The sequence below is a fragment of the Hakea prostrata genome, chromosome 4 (genome assembly GCF_041222555.1).
Source record: "Hakea prostrata isolate BN-2017 chromosome 4, UWA_Hpros_2, whole genome shotgun sequence".
NCBI classification, from domain to species: Eukaryota; Viridiplantae; Streptophyta; class Magnoliopsida; order Proteales; family Proteaceae; genus Hakea; species Hakea prostrata.
Genome location: NC_142603.1, coordinates 17,650,044 through 17,664,569, shown reverse-complemented (window position 1 = coordinate 17,664,569; position 14,526 = coordinate 17,650,044). Strand labels below are relative to the sequence as shown.

General features: G+C 37.4%; 1 protein-coding gene across 1 annotated transcript; it reads right to left on the bottom strand.

Annotated features, from left to right (window-relative positions):
• Window positions 1-1,116: 1,116 nt before the first annotated feature.
• On the bottom strand, window positions 1,117-12,704 carry LOC149018268 (uncharacterized). Its single transcript, XM_089152576.1, has 5 exons — window positions 12,184-12,704; window positions 5,776-5,873; window positions 5,600-5,665; window positions 3,709-4,298; window positions 1,117-1,416 (listed from the first exon to the last, which is right to left on the bottom strand). The coding sequence occupies exons 1-5, from the start codon at window positions 12,585-12,587 to the stop codon at window positions 1,405-1,407; spliced, it is 1,170 nt and encodes a 389-aa protein (XP_089008702.1). The 5' UTR covers window positions 12,588-12,704; the 3' UTR covers window positions 1,117-1,404.
• Between the last annotated feature and the right edge of the window lie 1,822 nt (window positions 12,705-14,526).

Here is a 14,526-nt window from a genome sequence, read left to right as displayed (position 1 = left end):
GGTGCATGTCACTACATATCTCCAGATCCCCCAAGTTACTTCACCTACAGGAACTCGAACCTCATTTCAATGCGATTCAAACATGGTGGTGCTTGTGGTGCCGACCGTTAGATGCATAACACATAGATTTTACTGAATTTCAACCATCCAAAACTTTCTTTCTTTTTTTTTTCTTTTTTTGCATAATTAACATTGTTAAGGTGATATAGAAGAAAAATCAGTTTTGTTTCACTTTTATTTTTCTGGTAGAAATAAGATATAATTCAAAAGAGATTAACGAGTACTAAACCTATGGGGTAGAATACACAACAGTCAGGGATTGGAAGCAGGCCAAACGATCGTACTCGACACCGATTGCACCCTGCTTGATAGAGTATCTGCAAATTCAGTAGATGTCCTTATAATATAAACAACATTACATGAAATCTTAAAAAAAAGATGAGTATCCAATAAAATTTGGATCACATCTAACGGTATGGATACAATTTGACTTCCTAAATAATAGACAGTGGGTTTGGGTTTGTTCTCAAGAGTGCAAGCAAAACTTGGGAATACCCAGGTGAGATGGCATCCTCAAGAGCTATGGCCTTTCGAATCCGGATCATCACTCCGTTAGGGGAGCACAGAATGCTCCCCGACGGCTTTACCACCACAAATCCGGTGGACCCACAGGTAAAAATTTTAAAAAATCCCATCACCCAACCCCTGGGTCCCTGTATTTATTGTAGTAAAACTGTCGGGGAGCACTGACGGGTAGCTGATCCAGCCCTTCATCCATAGTAGCAGATGGAAGGTTGGAAGGTTGGAAGATAACCCAACCCTCCCTTTCTCCCACCAGGATCTACACGCGCATCAACTTAGATAACAATTGGCTCATCACAGCCTGAAGAACCCAGTCGTTGCTGCTGTGAAACACTAGCGGGTATGATCACACCCCCATCCCCAACACAAAAAGCTACCAATTCCCCAAACAAGAAAAATGAATGACCTAACACCGAAAATCGTAATGGATTAAAGAATTTTTCCTTCATGCCAGAAAATAAAATCCCCAACAATTTTGGCCCTATTCTTCCTTATAATCTTTTTAAAAGAAATGAATTGCTATTAAAACTTCACTATTAAAAACAACTAACATGCACCATTTTCACGAAGCATAGTAGGAGAAAAAGAACCAGAATTCAAGATCTTCCAATGCAACACGCCTATCATTACTTCATTAACAAACAGCATGAAACAAGAAAATCCATCTATCAGAGATCAACATTTGTTTCTTTACTTTCTACCCCCAAAAAAAACACATTTGTTTCTTTACAGCTCTAATACCGTACTAGAGATTGATCGGTTTTGCTATTCCATCATTTCGTTTGGTCTTCTCCCGCGATCAATCAACAAGAAAAGTTCTTCTCAGTATCGTCCCTGCACAACCCACAATAGCTTTGAAGTGACACTGTAAAAGCTCAATAAAAAGAAATTTTGAATGCAATGTTGCCAACTCTAAAATATAGAAATCAGGAAATCATTGCTCAAGGTTGCCTAATCTGTTGTTATTACATGCTCCATGAAAATCTTCCCACCACCGTTTTTGGCCCCAACACTAAAATCTTTCTTAATCACTTGTTGATGGCTGATAGCCTGATAACCACCTCAACCTCAAACCTACAAATCTCTCACTAACTTTACTAACTCCTTTCCAACTAGCTAGCCTGACCCCTCCCTCTGACATGTTACACCATTCATCCCTACTGATTAATCCACTGTTGGTTTCCAGGTAACTCGTAATGCCTGACCACCTTTCCTCTTGCCTGCATCCCAGATTTTCTCTCACAATCACCACCAGGGCTCCCTCTTGCAATTGATCCAACCCAACTTTGGTGAACTTCAGTGAAGATTTTCTAAGCTATGCCCTCTCTCCATCACAATGATAAGTTACATTGCTCATGCTGGCAAGGTTCATCAGTTTCTTGGGCTCCTAAAGCAATAAATGGACCAACACCTTGCAACAATTAGATCTTGAGTTTAATTCTCCTAATAACTTAGTTAACCATCAGGAAGGGGAAAAAGACTGCCTTTATTGAACCTAAGAATCTACAGTTTTTAAATCAAGGATAAGTTTTATGGGCTTTGGGTACTTGTTCAAGGGTAATATCCCATGTGCAGCCATAGTTATAAATTATAATTATATAGTAGCAGTGTTACTTTTAGGTATTTGAGTTAAATGTACAATAACATGCAAGAGGAGTTCTGTTTTGAATCTATTTAATTTATTCAGTTTGAAGGGTAAGTGGGAACTCTTTTACAAATCATTTAGGAAATTTAATAAAAATTATCTGATACCGAACCAACATTAATTTTAGATTATAATTACACATAAACCCAGCAATGGACAAGCTTTTAGATTTACCATTTTCTTTTCAAGAGCTTTGAGCTACTCAGTGCTGCAAAATGTGGGTGAAGGCTTGTCTTCTAGCTTACTGCTACTTCCTCTTCTTTTAGTTCTAAATCCTAAAAGCAGATAATATGCTAACTCTTCACTCCTTTATTCTACTGTTTTCTCCTATTAAATGCTTTAGGAAATCTGCAGTACTCCTGTTTCAGATCAATTTACAGCTTCTTTTCAAACTGTCTGGTACAGCATCATTCCTGCAATCCTGCTCTCTGAAAATTAGTTGCTGTTTCTGAAGAACTCCTGGCGACTTCTGTAGTAAGAGTTAATCCATAATTAAGGCCCTTTTTGGTATCAATTCGCAGTCTCTATTTAAAAGAAATGGGTACAAGAATCTATTTTTAGTCAAAAATGAAAAATGGTTTGGTAACTTTGTCCAAAATAAATTATGGAATGAAAAATAAGTTTGGTAAGTAAATAGCTGTAAATTGTTTTGTAATGTTTTTTTTAAAATGGGATGCAAGTTGGTGATGGTTTTAGAAAAGTCAATTGAAATTTAGGAGAAAAATAGTAGGGAGGGACATGTTTTTCCAATTTTAGATCAAATGATATTCTTACCCTTGTTTTTCAAGTCATATAAGCACATGCTCATTAAAACTACTACAAAAATGATAAGAATGAATGTTACACCAAAATCCATAATGGATAAAAAGTCTATTATAGATTATGGGACTATTTCTAATTCTTTTAATTAAAAATAGGTGAGAATAGATACCAAATACACACAAGAATATAATATTATCAAAAAATGGGAATGAGAATTGATATAAAAAAGGGCCTAAGACTTTCCTATATCTCCTTGTTCTGTGATAGAATTTTTTTTCAGATACTAGAGGCCTATTCCACTGACAGAACTGGACCAGTCAATTCAGATTTTATCTGTTCTGACTTCTGAGCATAATTCAACGGATCAGTACATACTGGGGGCAAAATTATCCAAAACAGGTTTTTTTCCAACAAAAGATGAGGGGGCAACACCATCTGATTCAAACCATATTAGCTGATCCATATAGATATTTGCCAGGAGAGCTAGTGATCCCAATACCATGATATAGATCCTTTCTTTCACGCTATAATTTTTATCCATATTCTGGTTTATATTCCCTACTCCACAAACCTAATTGAACTAGTCTCGGCTTCTGATTTGAAATTAGCAGCATTATCTAATCAGAAAGCGCAATTTCCTTACAAACAGAGACTTGCCTGAAATATCCCTTGAATTGGAAGAAGGATACATATATTATCAATGAAAAAACAGTACATACCTGATCAGTCCCAAATTGTCCTTGGGCTCCATAGTTCCTCTGCTCTCCTTGAATAGCATCCCTTTGCTCCCCCTGCCCATAGCCAATGCCAGCTCCTTGCTGATAGCCAGTGCGTGCTCCTTGCCCATAATCTCCACCATGTGAAGGGCTAAAGTTCCTATTGTCTCCTCTGTAATCCCTATTGCCTACTGGCATAGGACCACCTCGTTCTCCTTGTCCTGGTGGACCATAATTTTGTTGTGGCGCATAGCTCTGCTGTGGGGGGTAGTTCTGCTGGGTTCCGTAGTTTTGCTGCGGTGGATAGTTCTGCTGGGGTGCAAAGTTAGGTTGTGATGGGTAGTTCTGCTGGGGTGTAAAGTTCTGCTGAGGTGGATAGTTTTGTTGTGGGGGGTAATTCTGCTGAGGGGAATAGTTTTGCTGTGGCGGGTGGTTCTGCTGTGCCCCGTAGTTCCTTCCATCTCCTTGTGGTGGAAGTGGATCTCTCCTTGGCCTGTCATAGTTTCTGTTTCGATCACCATATCGCCCTTGTGACCTCCCATATTGAACAGGGGGAGGCCTAGGTGTGATCACCCCATTGATGTATTTGTCCCCTGTGGGGGGAAAAATGCAAAATGTAATCAAACAAATGTTCTAACATGATTAGAAGCCAATACCATGGGAAGGAGGTTGAAAAGGGAAAAAGAAAAGGGGGTAGGGTTGGAATCTCATTATTAAGGAACACATTAAAAATTCGACAAATTGGCATGCCCACTGAACACATTCAAAAACTCATGCTCTGTTGCAGAATTTTGCTCCTTTCAGCAAAATAATCTCCCAAACATTAGTGAGAGAAGAGGAGAAAAATGGAGAAAGAGGGGCTGGGAGAGGAGGTCTACACAGTGCACAAGGGTCCCATTAAAAATTCGACGAATTGGCATGCCCACTGAACACATTCAAGAACTCATGCTCTGTTGCAGAATTTTGCTCCTTTTAGCAAAATAATCTCCCAAACGTTAGTGAGAGAAGAGGAGAAAAATGGAGAAAGGGAGGCTGGGAGAGGGGGTGTACACAATGCACAAGGGTCCCACAACTGCAGGATCCAGGCCTCTGGGTATGTTCATAATCTAAACAGTCTTACAATCTTACCCCTGCTTAGCAGAGAGGGTGTTTTCTCACTTGAACCTGCAAGCACAGTTGCAATGGAGCAACCTTACCATTGCACAAGGGTCCACCCAAATAGTCAAAAGAATACCTCCAAATTGACCTCCCCTCGGTGGATAGCTCTCAAATGAGAATTTCTGTGTCTGCATTTCATTCACTAGCATTGCAAAAATCAAGTCTTCAAGAAGTTAAAAATTTTGAAGTTCCACGGTTCTAATATTCAAAACTCTGGTCTCATGGGCTGTTCGGTCATTTCACTTATTTTAGCAACTAAAGTGCTTCAAGGATGAGGATTTGAAGATTTAAAAATAAATAAATATATTAAAGCATCATTTTTATGAATCCATAGACTATACATTTTGTTTTTAGATGTCATTCTTTAATTAAAGGATTAGATACCTCCTTAAAACCAAAGTTCTCAGCCATTTGCATAAAGTAATCTATCAAGGAATAACCTCTGTTACCAGGAGACACCATATACCCCCACAATATCCTCAACATGACATAAGATGAAATGAACATGAACTGAGATATTTTCCAAAATACATGCAACAGCCATCAATTAAATGTCTCTCTGCAGAAAAGATTACCCCTCTTATTGCACATTTAAGCAGAAAACAATACCAATATCCAGTTTGGAACATGGACTTTATCTAATTTCCAGGGTAACCCTTGGGACTAGCAGGTGTTTACCAGATATTAAGGCTGTATGAATACAAGAACTCAAAGAGATGCAAGGAAAAAGCCTTACCTCCATATTCTTTGTTCACTGGATCAATGTAGGAATCCGGCAAAATAAAAACAACTCCAGGCAACCCTAATTACAGTAACAATGTTAATGGATGGGAGGAAGGGAGCAAAGAGAAATAACCACCACCAGGAATCCAATCTCATTACTCACATAGAAAGTGAATTACAAAAGCTTACCTTCAAACTTTTTAGACTCCTCCTCTGTCATTTCAGCTTGAAAACCATGATATGTTGTTGTGCTACAAGCATATATTCTCTTTTTTGCCTCTTCCACACTGCAATAGTACCAGAAGGACATTCAAAGCGATGTAGTTGCCCCTTTTATAAAGTCATGAAGTCCATAAAGACCCGAAAGAAAACAACACAAAATGTCTCAAAGAAATGTCAACAGTATTTATGAAGAAAAAAACATTTTAAAATTTGGAGATACTATATACAAGCCACCAACATATGGTTGCCCAATCCAAAAGCAAACTGAGTACTTTCATAATGAAAAATAAATACAGTTGATGAACTGCACTACGGCACGCTGGAAGGCTTGAACAGGGTACCAGGTCAAAATTTTACCAACACTGAAAGACTAACTATAGACTCTATAGGACAGTGTATATACACATTGCCTGACTAATTTAAACTTTAAGCAATCTAGGGCTCCAAAACTCTAATTTAGGTCACCACAGCAATAACCTAAGGCATTGTCTGTCTTCTAGATAAAAAAAAAAAGGCAGGAAAAATAAACATGTGGATGTGTGGTGAGGTGGGGGAGTAGAAAAGGAAAGGAAAGGATTTTGGGAAAAAGTTGCACTTGTGGGTCCCACTTTATTACTTCCCACAAAGTCCCACTAATTTAGTGGGACTTTAAGAAGGGGTGAGGTGGGAAAAGTGGCATTCCAAGTTAGCAGACAGACTTCTTTAATTTAAGGAAGCTTGTCCACTTTCCCACCTCACTGAACCAAGCAAAGCATGTTTTGGGACTTCATGGAAAAGTTTACTTTTTCCCACCCCACTTTTTATCTAGCAAACAAATGATACCTAAGCTTTACTATCTCAAAGAAAGAGGTCATTGAAAAATCTGTAATTTTCAGAACAAGGCTTCTTTCGATATTAATGCAACAAGTCGACCTTGAACCAGTGAAACCAGTGGGAGATCGATTGCGACCAAGATCAATACAATATTGAAGACAAAATATGATAACTAGGACTATTTTTTTTTGCAGGGGCTGCTTTTTTTTCCAAACATAAGAAAGAAGAGCATGAAAGGATAAGAAGAAAGGATATAGAAGAAGGAAAGAAGAAAGCGGGTAGGGGATCGCTATCTCAGCCCTGGGTCTTTCACCCACAGCTATCTCAGCTGTTGAACATGGATTTTACTCCATAACTGAGGCTACTAGGCCACAAATCAATTTCTCCACAGGTCTCCCTTTCTATTGCAATCCTATTTATGGCTTGGCTAAAGCTTTACAATGAATAGGAACTTAGTAGATTTAAAATAGAAAATTATATCCTAATAACTAGTGACAATAGAATTTTATGGAAATAGAAACTAATTAAAATTAGGAACTACTAGGCAGCATATTCCAGCAACATGCATAAATTACTAAACTAGAAACTACCAAGATAGAGATTAAACTAAGGTCCTAAATCTCCCAAGGATAAAGTTTTCATGTAATCTGATCTCGACCGCCACAAAATCCTCTATGAATCATACCACTATATAAAAGGAAAACCTGAAATAGTTGTGGAATGTTTTTTTGTTGACTAAAATATCCCTCCTTAATAGGCACATACCCCTGCATTTTTTTGGTTGGCCAAATACCCCCTCCTAATAGGCACATACCTCTGCATTGAACCCTTTAACTACCAAACTCCAACACACACGCCCATGAAAGAGCCCCAAATTAGAATCCAACCGACAGCATCCAACCCCCACCCCAACTTCAAATAGCCAAAATTTTAATTTTATTAACAAAGCTCGGCAAACGAATATGTTGTTGCAATCGGTTTTTCAAACTCTACAACTTCATCTACTGTTTACCTTTCTTCCTCACCTCCTACGGTTCGCAATTCTCAAACGATTCAAATGCTTAAGATTTGCCAATGTTGTGCTGTGATTGTTCAGTCGAAGCCGTTAGGTGATGTTGGGCTCCTCTTTTTTCTTTTCTTTTTTAAGATTTAGATTGTGCTATTGTCGCCATTCAAGCTGTGTCAACACCCGTTTCAGTGGGTTCTATTCTGCAGGCAAAAGCAACTGCACTTCGTGATGGACTACTGGTTGCAAGACGTATGGGCATGGTGGGCCTCCATGTGATTTCAGGTAGTCAAACTTGTATCCAAAACCTTTTGGGTCAAAGGCCTTCAAGTTCTCTGAGTGTTGGTCAACTTCTGAATGATGTTGCTCACTTCACTACATCATTTTTATCTTGTACTTTCTCATTTTTCAACCATGGGAGCAAAATGCTGCCACAAACTAAACACAAGGGTTAGGTGGGCGCTATAGTTGCCGTGTGCAACGGTTTGGCTCCTTCTTGATCCTTATATTATGGATTTATCCTTTCCAAGTATGTAATTCCGATTCTCTTAATTCTAACAAAGTATGCTTTCCACTAGAACAATTTTCATTCTCAACAGAAGAAATACCCGTTCAAAACTCCCAAGATATTTTACCAAAAACATACCTGCCTGTTCTTCTTTTCCCTTTTTTTTATCAGAATTTTATTATTTTCTTTTAATTTTTTTGATGAATTTTCCCAACTACCAATCTTTAACACTATTTATTTCCATAAGAGAGACATCTCTCCAAATAATCATTTAAATATTTCATTTAACCTTCCTTGCGAAAGGGAACCCGGTTCTTTGTCTTCCCTATCTTCATTTGAAACCTAGCCTCTGGCCTCACAGAACTGCTTGTTATGTCATTAGATTATGGTTGAATTACTTGCATATAATGGTGAGATAATGCAACTTCTGGGGTTTGTGTTATGTTCATAAGGATAAATCTGTTATTCTATAAAAACCTCGTTACTATATGTCTGTTATTCTATATGGGGTTTCCTACTTGCATCTGAGATCCTTAATTAGGGATTTCAGATGGCGTCAATTGAAATGTTTTCTGTGGTTTTTAACTTGTATTCTTTTTTAGCTAATCCACCCTGATTGGGAAAAGGTTCTATATGTGGATCACTTTGCACACTTTGAATCACATGTGGACTCTGTGAATTTGCTGCATTTCAAGTCCTCAGCTCACCCTCTTTCCTTTATCCAACTATACAGAACTCCTCTGAGTTGGGTTGAATGAACATGCAGTGGTAAAGTTCAAAAGTAAGTGTGTTCACTCCTCTCCCTTCACCCCTGTTCTCACCTAAAGTAAAATCTACAATGACTGATGTTGGGTGATGCATCCCTTTCATACGCTGTGACAATTGCTGTGAAAAATTCCATATGCTGTGAAATTTGCTGAAACTGACATGTCATCTTCTCCTAGCAGGTACCAAGTATTTATAGGGTTTAAACAACCCATGAAATCTGTTGTAATTCACCAGAACATATGGGCTGAGAAGAGAATTGTTGCACACATGACATACCTAACTATGAACACAACATGGAAATGGTGGTTCAAGAACTGAACAATGTAGCAGCAATTCTTGAGAAATCATAGTTTCTAATGTGATGCTTTCTTGCACACTATGAACTCTCCGTGTATCATTTTTCTCATACTTGTCAGCGGTCAAGTTGCTAGAAGTGGCAAATGGCTGCCGACTGAGGGTTTGTATAGCTGTTGTTTCTTTTATTTGTTTAGCTTCACTATCCAATCTCTAAAATTTGGATGAATTGTAATCATGCAAGAGGTGTGTGTTTTGTTCCAACTGTGATACCATGAGGTCCCATACAGGATGATGCTTTAATGGATGTGAAATAGGCCAATAATAACCATATAAGCATTTGTTCCTTCTGAAATGAAAGTTTAATGCTGGAAATCCTGGTGGAATTATATTTATTTTTCCCGTTTGAAATACTTTTCTAACAAGATTCTTATGAAAGTTTTAGTAATATTAAACTAGAAAAGTCACGCTACCTAAGGTGAGTTATGAGTTTCTATTGTTTGTTTTCTCTGATTCTTTGCATTGGTTAAGGTCTTGATACAAGTGCGTGATAGGGATGGACCCAACTAAGGCAGCAGCTTAACAATAATATGACAGTTGTTCAACTATAGTAACAGTAATGTCATGCATCAGTTGGCCATCTCTCTCGCTATCGATTTCAAAGGAAGATGAAAATCAATAAAACCATGGTTCATTTTATTATTTATTAATGTTTCTATGGAACAACTTCTATTTTCGATTCTCACGAATGGTGAGATGTTAAGTTTCTAGTAACAATTTGGGTCTATCACTAATACTTTTGAGGTGGCACAATTATCTGGACAAAACTAGAAACTTCGACTATTCTTCAACAGTCGTAAGCCTTCAAGGTCAAGATCTTAACAGTTGTGTAAGCTGATATCTAGAGAATAACAATGCAAATCTTCAAAGAATTTAGAAGGCAAATCCAACGTGAGGAAACCAAAGAAAGTGGTAGACTTACTTATGAAGGAGAACATGACACTTTATGAACCTCATTGGAGCATAACCTAAGGTTTAGAAAGTGTATGGTGACAAAAAACTGTTGACTGTTTAGACACAAAATAGGAGGACGGCTGTGATATGTAATTGCTGATCCAAGTAGTTTGAGTTGTATAAAGTTGAAAGTGGAGACTCAATGCGCACAAAGAAAAAAAGATGGTTTCAACCACAAAGTAAGGTCCTTAGGAAAATGGTTTGAGTTGTTATTTCTCTTGTTATGGTTGCCTTGTTTAATTTTCTTCATTTTCATGAAGATCCTCTGTTTCTATAATTTCTATTCTACACTACCTAAATTTCTTTTTAATTTTCAATTTTGGCTAAACTTTTAAATTTATTCACCCCCAAGAAACTTGTAGAAACATAGCTCCCTAATATTTTACTCTAGCGTTTCACCATATCTCATTACAAATCTAAGCAAAGATGACCCAACCACCTCTCTATGCCTCTCTAATGTCAACTCACATCCTTCGCTTACTACCAAAAGCACTAAAAATTCTCCATCTCTCCCTAGCTCATTGCAAGTTAAAGCAGAGATGATCCAACCACTTCTCTTTGTCTCTCTATTGCCAACTCTCATCCTTCACTAACTATCAAAATTCATCCAAAAGAACTCTAAAATTTTTTTGTCTTTGAAAAGTAATTAAAAACATAAATCAATAAGACAAGATAATAATTTTACCTATAGAAATCACTACTTTTTATTATTCTCTCTAATCATAACTAAAGCGAAAAGTTTACATGCATTTGCACGTGAGTGTTTACTAGTATTCCCAAAATGCCAAATAATGGGCTGTGAGACACTTCACATGAACAGTGTTTTGCCTATTTGGTTAATTGGTTATTCATCCGAGCTCCTATTTAGTGGTAGGGCTGCCTAATCTGATGCTCCATCGAACCAACAAAAACTCACCACATCACCAACCAGGCTGCTTCTCACAGCATTCGCATCCCACAACCTTGCTAGGCATTTTGGGGTTGCTCTTACGGTATGTATGGGCTTTTGATCTACATCAGACATTGGACCAAATAGTAAATAAAATAAGGGGAAGGACCTTTCAAGATATTCAGAGTTAGAATAAGGTAAACTATAAACTAAGGAGAAGAAGGGCTTTTAGGTAATTAGCATAAGTTATGTCTTTGTTTTAGAAGAACAGAAGTAGCCTTCTTCCCACAGTATGACAGAAAACAGTTGTGAACCTAACTCAATTAGTGTTGATGGATCTCACTGAATTCTCAGTTGGTCTGAAAAGTCAAGGAAAGTTCACTGACTTGTAGGATGATTAAATCCAATCGAGAATCTACGGAACTCCAAAGTGATTGGAGAAAACTTTGTAAATGGTACTAGGCAGAAGTTTCAGAGATCTCTGATTGCAGAGACTTGTCCCATAGCGAAGGGGAATTCCTATGATTTGGGTCAACTAAGAAGGTTGTAACTTATAAGCAGAATCTCAGGGTAAACCAAGTCAGTAGGCTGAATCGGAAGACTTGCTGTTCAAGTCCTGTGTTACTCCAAATGGCATGGAAGGATGCAAAAAAGAATAAGTGATATATGAAAAGGTTAAGGCAAGCCATTAACTCACTGGCTTCCAAGTCCTACTCCAGCTTGGCTTTTTCAATATCATGCACCATAGAAACACCGTTCCTTCTGACCCAGCCCCCCCCCCCCCCACCCCCCCCAAAAAAAAAAAAATTCTTCCTTCATGAATCCCACAGATTCGTGGGATTTTGAGACAGATTGGGATGGAGATGATAAACTCATACCCCAACCAACGAAGATAGCCCAACATACTAATCTTGTACGGTTACAACTCTTACCAACTAACCAAATGCTAAAAACTATAAACTAAACACCATTTACCGTCAGATTTCTATATAACAAAGCTTCTAAACAACCCAAATTTCCGAATCAATTAATCAAGTGAGAGAATAAATTAGAATCATCAATACAACATAAGAATAAATTAACCTGCCGAAGACTTTTGCTACAGTTTGAACGTAAGTCTCAACCATCTCCTCCGGAGTGGGCTTGGGATCTTTGGGGAAGTCCATGGTGATGAGCCAATGATTATAATCGCAACCCTCGAACAGTATCGTGTCAGGGGATATCTTCTCATCGTCGTTGTAGTTGCGTGATCTCGCCGACAACGATAATACAGAAGAAGAGTGGAACGACAGAGCTTGTTTTGCTAAATGATTATTGGATAACTGAACGCAAGTGTTTCGAGAAGAATTAGCAATGAATGATGAAGGAATGGAGTGAGGGACAGCAGAGAATGAGGATGATGAAATTGCAGAGAGAAGACGATGGTGACGGAAGACAGAAGAAGTAAGGTTCAGAGATCGACGAAGACGCAGTGCAGACAGCGCCATCGTTGACAACAGGGTTTTTGAAACGAAGGGTTTTGGAGTACTCAGCTGCGGGACGTCTTCTAGCTGATGCGATTCACGGATTTTTATTTGCCTGCTGCTGCCGATGGTGAAGATTAGGCCACAGCAGAAGTAAATCAAACGGTTGTAAACTAAAGTGCGGGTATGTATGCAAATACAACCATTTATATTTGCATTTAAATGTTTGAAAATTTTAAAATTTACAAAATCACATCCCTACCACTACCAACGAATCCCAAAATCTTCTGTTGTAAACTAAAGTGCTGGGTATGTATATAAATACAAAAATTTATATTTACACTTAAATGTTTAAAATTTTTAAAATTTACAAAATCACATCCCTACCTCTACCAACGAATCCCCAAATCTTTAGTTGTAAACTAAAATGCAGGGTATGTTACAACAATTTATATTTTACATTTAAATGTTTGAAAATTTTAAAATTTACAAAATCACATCCCTACCTCTACCAACGAATCCCCAAATCTTAAGTTGTAAACTAAAGTGCGGGGTATGTACATAAATACAAAAATTTATATTTACATTTAAATGTTTTAAAATTTTAAAATTTACAAAATCACATCCCTACCTCTACCAACAAATCCCCAAATCTTCATTCGAGTTCTCAAGTGTCCGAACCCTAGTGTTCTTTCTTCTCTAAATCATACTTAAAGAAGTTTCCTCTTTGGTAGTTTGGCGGAGGCCAATGGTGGTTCTTGTTTGTGTTGCTGCTTTGCGAAGCCTTAAATTCCAAGAGGGTGATGTTAGATTTAGTGTTGCAATGGTGTCACTCGTCTCTTTTCGTCGCATTCATTGTGTTTGATCTCTTTTTGTGTTGAAATGTTGTGGATGATATTAGGTTGTTATCTTATGTCGTTTCCTTCTTTTGTGGGTTTAATTTCTCAATCTTTATGCTTTTCAAACCCTAAACTACTCAATGATGCAAAACTCATTTTGTGGAGTACGGTTCCATGGATTTCATTTTTTATCTTTCATCTTCCTTCTCTTCTTCAAGGGGTGCGTGATCTCTCGATGGTGATGCTTCGATGAAAGAAAATAACCAGAATCTACAGGTACAATTATTTTATATTTTCTTGTTACATAATGCCCAAGTTTGCTTCTATTTCCTTGTTATAAAATGCCCAGATTTGCTTTTCTTACATAGTTGTTTTACTTCATATTTAAGTGATAGCACCCATGGGAGCCAGTAGAGAAATTTAGTTTCAATTTGATGAAGGAGCAGAATCAGCAGATTAGCAACCATGGATTAGCAGATTGAGAATTTTGGAATTCTTCGAGTATAGGCAGAGACGTGATTTTGTAAATTTCAAAAATTTCAAACCTTTAAATGTAAAAATAAAATTTTATTTTTAAATACATACCCCCGCACTTTAGTTTACAACCAAAAGTTTACAACCGTCTAATTTACTTTTGCTTACGTGGCCTAATCCTCACCATTGGCAGGAGCAGGTGCCGCAAATAAAAATCCGCAATGCACCTGCATGTTGCTTATCATTAGACCGCCATTTTTTACCCAACAAATGAACAATTGAACCGTCGTTTTGGTTTGATCACTTAATAGGTTATCTTTTTTTTTTTTTTTTTTATTTTATCAAAACAGTACTACGTGATATTAAAATAAAGGGTAATTTTCATCTGGACCCCCTAAGGTTTGGTCTATGTCATTTTTAGTCCAAAAAAACTGAAACTTTGCATCTGCCTCCCCTGTACTATAGAAAAAGTCAATTTAAAGACAAATTATCACTTCTATGACAAATTTGCCCTTATTTTTTTTTTTTTTTTATTTAAACAAAACATGGAAAATAAAAATGAAAAAAAAAATTCAAATTCAAATTCAAATCTTTGAACCAGAGAAATACGATTGTTAGCATTCGAAATCAAAAGAGTTGTTTAAGATCGA